We start from the raw sequence: 15,759 nt of genomic DNA, 5'->3' as shown, positions 1-15,759 counted from the left end.
TAGATGAAGTTCTATTGGCACTCAGATTTTTCTATTTGTGGTCTTCCAAAAGCTCCTTGTTGGTTTTATGCCCTTTGGTTGTAAGCTACGCCTTGTTCAAACGCTCACGAGATGGTGTTGTGGGTTTTGGGTGTCGTGTGTTGATGAAGTTATTGTGACTTAGGAAATGTCATGATTCCCGATAACTTGGAATTTAACAGAGATTATGAGGTTTGCTTTAAGAAAATCTATCTTGTTCTCTCTCTCTCTTGTAGGAAGTTTTTATCAGTTTAAATTTTGATCAAGATTGTGTTGGGCAGTGCATTGAATATGCTGTTACTTTTATAGCTCGACGCAAACAAAAGTACTAGTACTCCCTTTCATCATTTTTTTTTACACTTAGTTGTTTGTCCTATGTATACAATAATAATTAGTTGTTTGAATCTTAATCACTTTCTACAGAAGGCTTACTGAAGGGTTTTCAAAACATTTGGGACAATTTTCTCAAAGAAACTTAATTATCAATGAGAATTGGTCGAGACTCAAACTGAGCTATCTTTTAGAGAGACGTACATACCAGAGCAATTGTTGTTTACAGGGCGGGGGGGGGGGGGGGGGGGAGGGATTTTAAAAAAATCCATTTCATGGAAAGCATATACCGTGCATCGCAATCTAACTCGGTAACTTTTGAGCAGTTGTCGGCAGTTGTTCGATTCTCTATCTAATGGCCGATGGCAAAGTTAAACATGGAAGTCTGTTGTTAAAAGGTCAACTATATTTTGCAATGTATTTTCAGAAAAAAGAGTCAAGGAACATCGTAACTGTGCAAGGCACGTGTGATTAACAGAATGATACTTGAGAAGACTTTTTTGAATGCTTATGTACTAGTTAGAAAAATCGAACTTAACTATGGTGTTCCGATGGGGCCACTTCGACCTTCGCACTTTCGCCTTTAGGTCGAAGATGCGAGAGTGCGAAGTTGCGAAGGCGAAAGTGCGAGAGTGCGACGGCGAAGGAGCGAAAGTGCGAAGATGCGACGGCGAAGCGCGAAGATGCGAAGGCGAGAGCGCGAAGGTGCGAAGGCGAAGGAGCGATACTACTATCGCTCCCTCGCCTTCGCAACTTCGCACTCTCGCCTTCGCACTTTCGCACTTTCGCCTTCGCCTTTTTTGATAGCATTCAGAAAGTCTCGGTCTATTACATTTTCCGATTAATCCATGATATCATTGGTACGCATGCGCTAAGCCATTGTGCTTACTATGAATGTTTATAAATATTTTAATGTGTATATGTGACATTTATGTTTACCAGTGCTGGCTATGCCTAATCGTTATATACTCCATATAAAATGTAAGGTTCGCCATAATGTATACATATGCACTTCCAGACTCCTGTCACTTACCAGCTGTCTGTTTACCGTAGATCAAACACATGTACAGTAACATTCTAATTTTATTATGCGACACTCCTTGCTGGTGTATGGATCTAGAGGTGGAGAGGGCCCCCCCCCCCGGAAAATTCAATACTAATAACTTCACACATGCAGTAAAGGGAGAGAGAAGGTCCGGATCTCATCCCCCCGGAAAATTTAATTTTATTAATTATATATAATAAAATCTCCAAAATATGTCTCGGAACCCTCCCCCACCCCCGACAAATATAATTATTTATTCACCCCACCCCCTAGAAAAAGTTATGGATCTGCGCAGGCTGTTGAAAATAAATTCTAAAAAGTCCATCGTCTGCCTCAGATGTCCTTTTATACAGCTAAAATTGTCTTTAAACGATAGAGAGCTCCATAATTATAAAAAGGCGAAGGCGAAAGTGCGAAGATGCGAAGGCGAGAATGCGAAGTTGCGAAGGCGAGAGTGCGATATTAGTATCGCTTCCTCGCCGTCGCAACTTCGCACTCTCGCCGTCGCAACTTCGCGCTTCGCCGTCGCATCTTCGCACTTTCGCTCCTTCGCCGTCGCACTCTCGCACTTTCGCCGTCGCAACTTCGCACTCTCGTACCTCGACCTAAAGGCGAAAGTGCGAAGGTCGAAGTGGCCCCATCGGAACACCATACTTAACTTTCCCGCGACCAAACTTTCCCGTGTCCTTCTTATCCGTTAAGGTCAGACGCGACCTATCTTCCATTGTTTCTATAAAAAAAATTCTATCTCCACAATTTGAAGATTTCCACTTCGTAATTTCATGATTATATTTTTATGTAATATGATTCATTTTTTATTTAGATATAAAGTGTTCAAATGAAAATGTATAGTATATATGACTTTACTTATAAGCATTCAAATGCATTTTGCATGCTATTTTAAGCAAAATTCAAAATATTCTAGCTCCGAAACGAGCCAGGTAATATACCCAGAATTTTTGGGAATTGACAGGTTTAAATGTTAATAAATAAGGAATAAAATATCAAGCAAAATTTTTATAAAATTGAGGAACGTCTCGTCTGTCCGGCCTTAATTTATCAATTTTGATATTGTACCGTGGCAAGTAGATTGTTTATTAAGACAACATTTTCACCGTATCAGCCCTATCGGCTCTTAATTGAAAAACGTTTGATTATCATAATTATTCAACCTCAACCCGTTATGCTTCGTATGCTGCACGTGACATGCAGGTATATATTTGGGTCTTCCATACCATGATCAAATTTTCAGGAATGATACACCTGAGGATGTATGTTTCTGATGCTTAATGTGACCCATGTTTTCTGGACGAATGAACAGGTTTAATCCTCACGTGCAGTTCTCATCCCAAAGCAAAATAAAAAAGAGCCACCCTGAGCCTTTAAAGGTATGATGAATCCACGTAGGGGTACATAAAAACCGCCTTTCATCAGTAACTATAGATCATGTCCACGCCATGACCGCTGGGCTGATGCAGTTCTAGTCCTGCCTCAGATACTGTAAACGATCCACTTTTTTGTGGGTGCATACATACATGTAGTAACTACATTTTTAAAAAGGAGCAGTTCTTGTTTCTTTGTATCCGCATATGTCTTGGAATACGCAATACCGGCGATGCTTTGAATTTTGGGAGATATGCGAAACAAATCATGTTTCAAAAGTTGAAAGTACAAATTGGTGGCCTTGTTCTGGTTGTTTTAAACAGTTTAATTCAACCAGCACCTGACATCACAGGGACCACTATATTAAGTCTCTTATTTTAGACTAAATTCTTCGAGAGATAATTACACATTGTAAATATTTTCTGATAACTTTTTGCAAGAAACTAAATGCACATGAGAAGTGTGGTTATGAATGTGTAAATATGTGTATATTTCTCTCTCTCTCTCTCTCTCTCTCTCTCTCTCTCTCCACGTGTCCTTATCCTGAATAATGGCCTACATAAATTTATCTCTATATGACAGTCCCCACCCACATAAGTGACTTATTGTCCATCACAGATTTGAGCTTTTTATCTACAGAACAATACTGTGAATATCTAAGTGTTTCTTTAGAGTATTAACCAAAGCTTTAGACTACAATCGACTGCATGGTCTGTGTTCATCCATCTACAGGGACTCCAGATAGGAGATTTAAGGACCAACATCTGTACAGTTATCTTCATATCTGACACAAACACACTTCAATAGCAACAACATAACAAAGAAAAATATTTAAACTGTTTTTATTTTAATCATTTTTATGCATTTTTCATATTTTTGTATTAGCATTTCATAATTTTATCATAATGAAAATGATGTAAATGGAGATGACAAAAATGATAATAGAGTAAAACAGAGATTATGCTGAAGAAATACTGCACATAACCACTCATATAATACAGCAATGAAGATCATTTTGGTTTTATTTTATGACATATTAATATTTTTTTTACCATTAATGGAAAAAGATATCTGAGCAACCATATTCCAAGCAAAACATGTTATTGCACATTTTTTCTACTGTTTTTCATTCATTTTCTAAGAAATAATTTTTTTTTTCTTATTAGCACTGCAAGCATCTTAGAAAACAAATAACAAAGAGCACAATCCCCCAAAACTTTCTGCATTTTTTTCCTCCTATTTCTCATAAAATATGTAGCACACAAAATCTACACAGATAAAAAGCCTCTATCCTACAAGTAATTCAAAAAATATATACCTCATCGAGTCATTCCAAATATTTATCTCTAATTTGGCTTTGTCTTAAATCATGAATATTTGCACCTCCATAAAAATAATTGTGCAGCCAAGAAAAAAAAACCCACATATGGCGTTATAATTTAAGCTTGTAACACTCGATCATTCTAAAATTCAGTCTCTTAAAGAAATAGCATTCAGATGAACATATATTATGTTTGTCTAAAAATAATTTTTTTTAGGTAAAAAAAGAATTAAAATTTACACCTCTTACAGTATTGACACGTCAACAAACATTAATTATATGACATAGTTAACATAACCGACTAGGGACCTCTTATCAGAGGTTAACAAAAATAATCATGTTATTGCCGTTTAAAATTGCATTGATAAATATGATATTGGGGTGTTAAAGTTAAGATGCAGTGGCAGTCATCTCAGTCAGGTACTTGATTACTTGATTAGGTCAACTTACACTAAGAACAGAATTGTGTATAGGGATTCATACGTTACTATAGCTTACTCATGATCTACTTCAGCATGAAAGAGTTATTATGGAAACAGATTATAAAAAAGAAAAAAAAACTTTTTTCTTTGGAATGTTGAAAAACAACCATAGATTGAAGACTAGATTTAACAAAAAAAAAAGGTCAAGTGTTCCATGGAAAATGAGTAAGGAATGTGAAAACTGACAGAGACTATGGCAACCTGTTGTTACGTTTCCCCCTGTTTCAGGCATCACTGTGGGGATAATGCTTCTGTTCACTGCCTTGACAACTTGACTTGATTTTGCACCTCATTTCATGGAATGTCCGGTCAACACGACCACTGCTTGCTACATCTTGCTGTGATTTTACACACACCTAGAGGGACAGAGTATTTCTATCCTCAACACCACACAGTAAAGGACTTTGGCACAGAAGGGTTTTGTTTTTTTTTGTAGAATGTTCACAATCAGTTAAACTGTTCTTATTCCTAACTGTCCTTTGGCTACAAGGGAACCTCTAACTATGGGTGGCCCCAATGAACTGAGCCAATCGCTAAGCACTGGAACATTGCCAAAAACGGCTGGCACAGAATCTCCTTTGGCAAATTCACTGAGCATCTGTCAAGATTCCTTGAGATCCAGAATATCACAGGTGAACCGGTCGTGGGATTGGGACAATCAGTCAAATGACATCAGATTTGCTGGCGTCTGAAAAAGGTCCACAAAAAACAGAGTTAATTTGAAACTCAAGATTAATATCAATGCTACAACACTTTTGGATAATGGATACATTTTTTTTCACATTTTAAATTTAAAATGACAGCCTTAGTATTAAGAAGAATGTGTATACCTGCTGTTGATATCTCTTTGCAGCTTCATTCAGATGTCGACACCACACCAAAGCTTCTGCTTGGGACCCTGCTCTGAACTTGTAAACGTTACCTAAAAAACAGACGAACAATCAGAACAAATTAAATTCCTCCTTTCTTTCTTTCTTTACTTCATGTCTTACATTTTTCAAATTAAAATAAAGTTAATCAATCAATACCAGTCTCTTTTTTAACATAATAGTATGTGTAATTGCTTTATTGTGTTTGGATTACTTAACGTTCAATTGTTAGATTTGTTAAATCTAACCAAAAGGTCTTTTCATATCTAAATACATGTACATATCTTCTTGATTATCTAAACTTGAAATCTATGAAACATCCTACCTTTCATGGGGTCAGACAACTGGAATGCATCTGGATGTAAGGGACTGTCTCCCATGATTACCATCCAACCAACCACTGATGTCATCTTACTCGGCTCTGTCTTAAACTGGAAGAAAAAACAAAGAAGTTGTTATCCATATTCAAATTACCTTGTTTATAAAAACTATACTTATCGTAAAAATTTCTTATTTTTTTCTGTATATAGAAATGGTGTTAAAACATACATACAGAATTGAATTGGATATGTCATAGTTAATGATATTCAAGAAGAGTTGTATGAAAAGAAAACTTACTGATGCTCTGTCGTTGCCTCGTAAGGATTTATAAGGGTAATACAGTAATGAAGTTCCCCATAATGCCACCCAATACTTTGTCCAAGCACTAACCTGCAAAACAAGAGGTGAAATGTATGACTTATGAAGAAAACAATTTAATGTTTGAGTAACTATTTGACTATTGTCAAGTACTAAAAAATTTTATGTCAAAGTATTTATTGCCACCAAGTTCAAACAAAAAACCCCCATGAAATTCAAATAACCATGCAACAAAACTATTTTGTCTTAATTGTAAATTATCTTCACGTACAGAAAATACATGCACTGGTGTTATTGATTTTTTACATCTCCTTGCAAAATGATTACAAAATGATGCTTTGTTAGTACTGTATGAGAGGGTATACATACTAAAGGTTTTTTCCCATCCTTGAGTATTGTTTTCCTTTGTAAGAACCCTTCACATGTTATACTTTGTTGGAAATTGCTCAGATCTTCAGGTGTGAAATCTCTGCTGTACATTCTGTAAAAAGCAAAAAAAAATTAGGGTTGAGTCTTTATAAAATCCTGTTCTAAAACTTTAATATATTCTATAACTATCACGATTTAAGAAAGAGTTATCTCTCTTTTTACTTACATTTTATTTTGGGACTCAAAATCCGAGATAGGAAATACTAAATCAGTGTTAGCCTCGTTGTTATCTGTAAAAAAAAAAAAAAAAATTATTGCATTTTCATTGCAATAAATCTTCAAGAATTTTTATTTTTTATTGCAATTTATTATAATATTTTTTATTGCATTTTCATTGCATCAATTTTCGTATAAAAACCTTCTTAATATTGGTAAACATTTAACATCTGAGACTTTGTGTACATTGAATAAGAACTAATTTTTGTGTTTTTCTGGGTCATTATTGAGATACTGACCAGGAAGAATTTTCCCACAGATGGAGCCATCACTGGAAGCACATGGGGACTCTTCGAGGACACTGTCGTCTAACAAATGGCGGACCCCTTGAATGTAGGGAGCGGTCGTTTTTGATGGAAGACTAAAGGTTTTCTCTGCGCTTGACTTCTGTCCATTACTCATAAAACTTTAAAAAAACAACATCAGAATAAAAAAAAAAATAAAAAAAATAAAGATATCTTAAAAGCAGTAATCTATTTCTTGAAACTGTTATGTTGTTTATCTATTTAAGATTGACAGACATTTAATGCTAAAATTTAACAGCGTTTTTCAATCCATTGCTGCAGAAAAACATTTTGGAGTTCGCCAATTCTGTAAATAAATTTATTTATGTATGATCTTACTTGGCATTTAAGCTTTTGGTTTTCCTGTGACATGGCTGGAATTTGGATGAGGTGGATGTGAAGCTGGGAGTGTGAGCGATGTTGCGGGGCTCACTGGAGGGGGAAGGTGGAGCCACCATGATCTGCACGTCTTCTTTGGATGTGGAGAGATGAGGACCTTGAAGTGGAGGCTCCACTCTTAAAGACAATCTGTGAAAAAAACAGTCAACTAAATTAGGAATCTACCCCTATTATTACTCACTGAAGCCAAGATTACACCCTTAATGACAACCAGTAGAATAGCAGTCAACAAAATTAGCAATCTACATGCATTATAATTCCCCTATCACCGTACGCCTATTCTTTATTTGAAAAATTGTTGTCAATTGTATAAATATTTCTTTTTCCAATGAACAATATATGAGGCCTGGAGTGGGACTTACTTGTAGTTGTCATCCTCTACGAACTTCTGTAACTCCTCAATGTACCTCACAGACTTAAGGTAGTTCTGGACGTGGTCAAGTATTGGGAGTTGATCTAAAGGAAAACAGAAATTAAAATCCATGATTGTCTGTTTATGGAATGGAATTCATACTTAAAACGTTTGGAGTTACTTGGAGTGGCAGTGTTTCCACAACTGTTTCGCTATTCAATGCTGGTAGTTTGCTTTGGATGGTAAAGAAAATTGACCATTTACTGGGGGATAAAATGACAACTTTTGACTCTCAACAACATATTACATGTGATGCAAAAATTTTTGTGTGAGAAATATGTATCTTCACAGATAATCACTCCATACTGTCACCATGTTACACAGGCACCATGCATTAGTATCAGAACTAGACACGATCTCGTTGCGAGCAACGAGTGGGTCTTCCGTCCGATTTTTTAATAGATTAGATGAAACTTATCACTTCAAAGATAAAATCGTAGATCTAAGCGAAAAATAGCAAAAAAAAAATCCGCGGCAACCGGGGCTTGAACCCGGGTCACCTGGGCCATGTCCACGACTCAATCGACTGAGCTACTCAGACTCCCGCTTCAGAATTTTGACGCTTAATTTCTCGAGAATGCCTGAATTAACTGAAAGCACCTTGTTGCGAGCAACAAGTGGGTCTTTCGTTTAATTTTGAATTGATAGGGTTCAATTAAACTGTTGACATTTGGTACGATTTACTATCATATTAACTTCCTTTTAAACTAATTTTCAACCTACTCTGCGAAATGCAGATTTCCGGAAAACGTCATTTTTAAACTTCAATATCTCTGCAATGCGTAGTCCGATTTTAAAACGGTTTTCAGTTTTGTATTCAGTACAAAAATGTCAACAAAACGCATATGCTTTAAAATTCCAAAAATCGAAATGTTAGAATCACTTCCGGTGACGACCGGAAGTGACGGACAACCTGCTCATATTAAAATTTGATAAATTTAAAACATATTCTGATGTAAAAAAAGTTGTAGATTATTTGATTTAAAAAAAATTTAAAACACAATTTTCCAAAAATGCTGTTTGAGCGGACCGGAAGTGACGGACGATCGTAGTTTTACCTGATCGGCCCTAGAAATTCAAAAATCTATCATTCCTGAAACTTTCAATATTCTATCTTTAATCGTTTTCGCGAAAAAGGGAGGACAGGATCACTTTTTACAAAAAGAAAAACGAATGTAACGACCGACCGGAAGTGACGTCATCAACAAAAATGTACATGATAAAAGACCTTGATATTTTGTATTATTCGTGAAATTTTCATAAAAATCCATTGTAGCATATTTGAGATATTTGAGTTTTAAGAAAAATGTTAAGAAAAAAAGAATAATAATAGTGAAAAATAGAGAAAAAGAAACCTAAAAAAAACAATAGGGTCTTCCGTTGGAAACGGAAGACCCTAAATATATAAACATGGGCTGATGGCCTTCATGTTTAATCATTTTGGATTCTGAAGGCAACTTGCTCTCACCATAACTGGACTGCTGGTATTCTGAGATGGTTCGTAGAATGTTGTTCATCTGCAGTTTGCGAGTGTGGGATTCCATGCCGCCCGAGTGAGGATGTGCTACATCTATGTAGATCAGATCTGACAGATATAGACCTGTAATGCAAGGGAAAAAATTCTTATAACATTGCATCAAACAGTCTCAGCATTGTGAGATAGTTACAAACTTCAAAAAAAAATTCTCAGCATTTTGTTGTACCAGGTTATATACACTTTTCAGTTGTCAACTTCAATTTGTTCAAGTCTTTTCAACTGTTTTGATTCTTATAGATTCAAATGTCAAGATTTAATATCTTTTGTATCCTATATGAAACACAAAGTAAATTAATCTATAATTTTAAGTTCTTGCAGAATGTACTCCAACAAACAAAGGCTTATATCTATAAACATGCCAAATGAGAGGGCCAACACAAAGTCTAAAGGAGATTTCTCCATTAGGCGAGAACTCTTCACATCAAAAGCTCTAGGGTTTTTACAACCTTATTTACAAGCATAAATTCAAGGGTGCAGTTGAAGCAAATCAAAATACACTTAATTTTTCATGCTAATGACTTTGGCAGATGTTTACGATATTCCAGTATGCCTTAAGCTCATATCATGAGAAAGCCCACTGTTAGCATGTCAGCTTTCCACAGGGGATTTTTCTTTCTTTAAGATTTCATTCCAACCACCCACCAACTGATTATTTATGCTTATTATTTGCTATCAAAAGAATCCAGTTTTACTTCATACACCCAGATTTCACGCAGTAAAATAATGCATTCAAGCAATAAAGAGCACTCAAAGGTAATTTTTCTTTTTCTCTCCCACACATATTTCAAAGAAACTTGATAAATGTCTTCATGCAGCTGTTTGCTATTCATATATACAGAAAAATCATCTATCATTTTATTGGGAGAAGCATAATTTATCACTTCAACAGTTTATTTTCTGCATTTCATATTTTAAAGTTATAAATCCTGGTTGGAGTTCTTTTATTTTTTTTTCTAATTTTTTTTTTTTTGGTCTCCCTGGATGCAATTGATCATAATTTGAAACTGCAGTTGTTTTAGGTAAAAACTTAAGATATTTTTGTGGTCCATTACCCACACACTGTGGACAGTGTAGTACAAAAGCTACAATAGTACATGGTATTGTACCTAAATATGGTATACAGGGCAGCTTGATGATGTCCATGTGGTCCCGTAACCTCTGTCTGTTGTCATTCTCAGAAAACAGGTCAGCCATTTTCTCATAGGTTGATTTGTCTTTTCTTGACAACATCTAAAATTCAAAATGAATGGTTAATAAAGCCAGCCATTATCTCATAGATATCTGTCTTTTCGTGACAACATCTGAATTTAAAAATGTATGATGAAATCAAAACTTCAACACCAACACCCAATCACCCCCCCCCCCCTTGAAAAAATATGAATGACACAAATACATTGAAACTTGTATCCACACCAGTCCTTTATCTATTAAACTTACCATCCATGTTTTGGACAAGCGAAAGATAGCTGCACTTTGGAGAGCTGAAATAACTGCCATGACTGCATGGAGGTTGTTTAGATCTAAGAGTTTCTGGAAAACAAGAGAAAATTTTCAATTACTTCACATCAAATCTCTGATCAATAGGTAAAAATGACTCAAAATCATATTCAAGTCCTATTCAAAGGATGAAATATCAATAATGTACAAAGAAAGGGGGATTATTACCTTAGCAATCTTTATAAAGTGAGCAAGTACATCTGCTCTAGTTTTTACGGTTTGACAGTTCAAAATCTCTTGTTGTACCCAGAAATTCACCTGCAATAAACACAAAAACTTACATATAGGTCTCTTTCATAATAGGAATGAAAATTGGAAATGTAAAGTCAACACTTAACATTCAAAATATGGTATTACTATAGGTAGGTTTTTTTTCAGTCGTCACAGTACTTACATGATTGAAGCGCCTTGTGAATGCTACAACATTTGGAGCTTTGATGAGTTTTTCTTTTGTTGTCCATGCACATGAAGTCAATTCCTGTGAAAGAGAAGCATCAAAGTCATATTACATTAATTGTTTTTTGTGGCACACAATTAAAGTATAAAAAGTTTATGATCAATAAATTGAATCAGCATGTCCACCTAATAAAATGATGGAATTTTTGGTATAGTTTGGCTATACTGTTCTATATAAAAATTGTGCTTAATACTGGCATATGACACCCCTCCCCCCCTTTTTTTTTTAGAAAATCATTTTTACATTATTAACCATGTCTTACCTCTGGCTGAATGGACTTAAAAACAGGCAGATCCATTAAGGTTATCTGGCTCTGTCAAAACAAAACACATGAGATTATGAGTGAAACTTTGGAAATTAAATAATTTTTTTCAAAACTGTTTTTACAACTTGTATTTTTATTATTTTACAAATTTTACATATTCCAATCATAAAATTTAGAACAAGTCATTTTTTTATATAACACGTAAAAATCCAAGTCTGAGATCTCATTAACAATTTAACCATGAACTCTCTAACATCAAAAGAAAAATCTGACATGACTGGAGGCACATTAAGACCCACTTTTGATTGAGGTCGAGCTTGTTTGTTAAAAAACTAAGTATACTTAAAAGTTGATTCTTACTGCGAAATCGTCCGGTGACACTCTCAAAATCTCGAAAACGACAGCATCGTAGCTCTTCATTCGAGGGAGACTCGACCGCCTCTCTAGGGACTCATCACTACTATGGCTTATACCCTGAAACCAAACACATTAAGATGCAATGAAATGATCCAGCTACTATGGCTTATACCCTAAAACAATTACTGGTAAAGCAAAAAAAGCTGCAATGAAATGATTCAGCTACTATAGCTTATACCCTAGCTGAAACAAATTTTGGAAAGATGTTGCTTGTATCTTGAAACAACACAACAAGATTTAACTTCTATGGCCTAATACCCTGAAAGATGCAATGACATGATTCAATGTCTAGCTACCAACATGTTCTATGAAGGGACCAGAGAGGTTCATATTGTGAAAACATAATTTACACTGGCAAGAGCTAGCTAGGATAAGACTGCAGACCAGATCAAAAGAACGCTGGTAATGGATTGTCATCTGTAATCTACGTCACCTGTACTTTGAAGATTTGGCAGTATGTGTATCAAATGATGTGTCATTCTCTGACTTTCTTTTATCAAATCAGATGTGATAAGTGAAGTCTAAAATTGCCATCCAAAGCTAGACAAATGCAGCCTTAAATGTACACAATTGAAAGCCAATTTGAAAGCTACAATTAAAGCATGCTAGGAGATTTGAAATTCAAATTTGAAAGCTCTATAGAACTGTAGATTAGAACCGTAGTGCAAAAACTCATTGAAAGACCTCTTAACTGGGTTTATCGACAATGTTTGAAGTGTGAATGGGAATAAAAGGAAATTTTCACTTCCCTCAACATAAAACTTACTTTTTCCCATTAAAATTCACATAATTAAAATGAAATAATTATCAAACCAATTGCTCTTTAAGGCTTGCAAATATACAATGAAATCAACTTTCCAATTACAAGGCGAACTAATATATTGATCAATAACCAGAAAAATTGGCATTAAATCTTACACTTGGCAGGCCATTTGATTGTGTAACCAACGGGTATGATCATACTTATAGGCATATAAAAATTTGTTTTACTTTGACTAGAAAGAACCAATTGTAAAATCCATCACCATTACAGGGATTTAATTCATAGCTCTTATAACAAAGGTGAAGTATGAGTCATTTATTGTGAAAAAGCCTCAAATTTATGAGACGCTCTCATATTACCAAGGAAATATTACGGTATATACCTTTATTGTCTCTTGGGTCGACTTTCCCATCCCGCAAAATAAACACAACAACATCTTTTAGGTTCAAAAGTCAGAAATTGGTAAAATAGAACACAGCTTGCATAATACAGACAGGATATCGATTGTCTCAATCGCAATTAAATGTCCGTATTTGAGTGAATAACTTGGGTAATAAAGTACACTAACAGACTCTACAACTGTTGAAAGTGTACCGTTCTGTCAAACTAGGACTTTTACAAACTGAAAATAATGATGAGTCGAACACATGAGTAATATCCATGATGGTGTCTAAATACACATCGTAGGTATTTTTCGATCCAAATAGAAAAGGTAATTTCCAGACGGAACAAGGTCTCTTCAATCCCCGGGTAAACACAGTTTTCAAATCCTTTCTGGGCAAGCGGCCAATGCCAGGCACCCTTGCAGCTTTTCAGGGTATTTAAACGGACCAATAGTAGAAGACAATGCTATTGACTGGGATCACTAGAGAGCTTTATGGTAGGTGTTGATCCTTCCATCCCTCTGTCACTACAGTGCACTGTGTCCTCAATGTTCTAGGTCAACAAGACCAGATAACTGTATACCACCAGACAGAAACAACCTTTCCCTCAGCAAAGAAAAATATTCCCCCTGACATTTATGTTATAACAGCATATCTTGGATTGCAAGAAGTGATCTATACAAACTCATAATGTGGCAGTGCATGTATGAAAACAATAGAGAATTGCCAATTAAAGAACTCAATAATGTCAGATGTCAAAGGTAATAAAATTTAACTAAACAACAAAATTGTTAAATTGTGTGTTTTTCACACTCTGAATCAACACAAGCAGCTAAAACAACAGTCGGGATATTGTTTTGCTTTTGTTTCTATAAGACCCCTCTCCCCAGCAGGGCACTGTCAAACAAGCCTTGAGCTTATATAAGCTTACTTTGAGGATCCTGGTATCCTCTCTTTCAGAATCTGTGGATTGTCGCCTTGTACACAGGAGACTCAAAACACCACATGTTAAGTTCTTCATCTGAACCACAAGAATTTAAATCTCCTTTGTCTCAGAAATTAGGAGTTCTCCTTATAACCCTGTCCTAGCTGTCACCAGTGGTTATATAAGAATAAACAGCTGGTATATTCCGTCCAAAACAAAACAGTAACCTTCTAGTTTCAGTTTCGGTAGGTAATATGTTCTATTCAGGACACCTTGAAATTTAAACTTAGATACTGAGTAATGTATATATACACAGAGTACTGTGAGCAGACACTACAAAACATGTCCAATGTCAATCAATTAAGAGACAATATGCGATATCAAACAGCACCGTTTGAGGTTTAAAACACATTGATCAAATAATGTCTGGCTCCTCAACATAACCAGCTGATCACTCAGTATATAACAGCATTTACTCTCCAACATATGAAATTTATTATCAACAAACATCTGATCCGAACAATACATTGACCTTTTGACTAGGTTATAATATTTTTCAGATAAGCTCAATAAAAAATAATGGAGATCATCAGAATCTGTTGGCCTTCTTTCCAGATAAGGTTGACACTACACGCATCTTATCACCACGTGTGTTCATCAAACACTTATTTTTACAGCACAGTGCGATAATGTTAGAAGGTCTAACTGTAGAACCCGGGCAATCGTACAATATATGACGTCATTGCCATCAAAACCTGATGTCAGAGATAGAAGGTGGTATACAAGATCCTGACATTAAGTTCAGTGCCCTGTGATCGTTTTCTGATACAGATGGTTCCAAAAAGAAGCTGTCAATGATTTTCAGTACAGGCAACTCACCTGCACTAGCTGACAAGATATTGAAACATCAATTCAAAATAATCGGTCTTTTACGGAAGGAATATGAAGTAAACTGAGATGAAGATGAAAATCTTCCAATCGAAAGAATTCAGCACACAGAATTAACATAATGTCTATAACATGTAAATAAGAAAGGCTGCTCTACATTCACTGACATTTTTAAAAATATATTATACCCTGGTACTTCTCTTATGAAATATTCATTTGAGGATTAATTTATTTTCAAATTCTTTAGTTTTAAGTCTCAATTTAACTATTAAATCGGGATTTAGAACAATTACATGCAGGTCTTTTTTCACTTGACATAACTGATGAAGAATTGCTTTATTTAATTTGCATCATATGCATGATTTAATTTATCACGTGTTTGTCTCAAAATGAGGTTAATATCTCTCATGCAATTATAATTTTTTAATATTGAAATGATGATGTCACAATTACTTTTATGCATTATACTTTTGAAATGATGCTAGTAGGGTCTTTTGCATCAAACCATGGATGCATGGAACCAAAAAGACGTACAATATTAATTGTTTCAACATGTGATTGAAAAAAATCCAAACTTTATGATTTAAAGTATAGTATATATTCAGATTTTTTCAATACTTTATTCATATCATGTAGTCAAACTTTACCCCCCCCCCCCCACTTCCATCCTCTTATATGCCATGTTGAGTGGGTCATATGTGCAAACTCCATGTGGCACATCTGTTGGGAATTAGGCTGACCATGTAAGAAGATTATGAGGCTTACACAAGGAGGGGTTAAACAAAGCTTAGGAGTTCAGT

At 35.2% G+C, this 15,759-nt stretch overlaps 1 protein-coding gene across 10 annotated transcripts in view; it reads right to left on the bottom strand.

Moving 5' to 3' along the window:
- Positions 1–3,602: 3,602 nt before the first annotated feature.
- The window catches only part of LOC128157127 (ras-specific guanine nucleotide-releasing factor RalGPS1-like), a 41,445-nt gene continuing 29,288 nt past the window's right edge, over positions 3,603–15,759 (bottom strand). For 8 of the 10 annotated variants that reach the window (XM_052819514.1, XM_052819518.1, XM_052819516.1 and 5 more), the window contains 16 exons: positions 11,944–12,057; positions 11,581–11,631; positions 11,256–11,339; positions 11,030–11,119; positions 10,802–10,894; positions 10,471–10,594; positions 9,296–9,427; positions 7,778–7,871; positions 7,356–7,544; positions 6,972–7,138; positions 6,683–6,746; positions 6,457–6,568; positions 6,067–6,159; positions 5,774–5,879; positions 5,410–5,501; positions 3,603–5,267 (listed from right to left, as the gene is read on the bottom strand). In XM_052819514.1, coding sequence (XP_052675474.1) covers positions 5,238–5,267; positions 5,410–5,501; positions 5,774–5,879; positions 6,067–6,159; positions 6,457–6,568; positions 6,683–6,746; positions 6,972–7,138; positions 7,356–7,544; positions 7,778–7,871; positions 9,296–9,427; positions 10,471–10,594; positions 10,802–10,894; positions 11,030–11,119; positions 11,256–11,339; positions 11,581–11,631; positions 11,944–12,057 — 1,635 coding nt within the window. In that variant the 3' untranslated portion in view covers positions 3,603–5,237. Of the gene's footprint in view, positions 5,268–5,409; positions 5,502–5,773; positions 5,880–6,066; positions 6,160–6,456; positions 6,569–6,682; positions 6,747–6,971; positions 7,139–7,355; positions 7,545–7,777; positions 7,872–9,295; positions 9,428–10,470; positions 10,595–10,801; positions 10,895–11,029; positions 11,120–11,255; positions 11,340–11,580; positions 11,632–11,943; positions 12,058–13,145; positions 13,993–14,077; positions 14,634–15,759 lie in introns of those variants that run through there. The other 2 variants (XM_052819521.1, XM_052819522.1) reach the window with 2 other exon arrangements.

The sequence above is a fragment of the Crassostrea angulata genome, chromosome 7, assembly GCF_025612915.1.
Source record: "Crassostrea angulata isolate pt1a10 chromosome 7, ASM2561291v2, whole genome shotgun sequence".
NCBI lineage: Eukaryota > Metazoa > Mollusca > Bivalvia > Ostreida > Ostreidae > Magallana > Magallana angulata.
The sequence above is the reverse complement of the archived record's forward strand: the minus strand, read 5'-3'. Positions and strand labels throughout refer to the sequence as shown.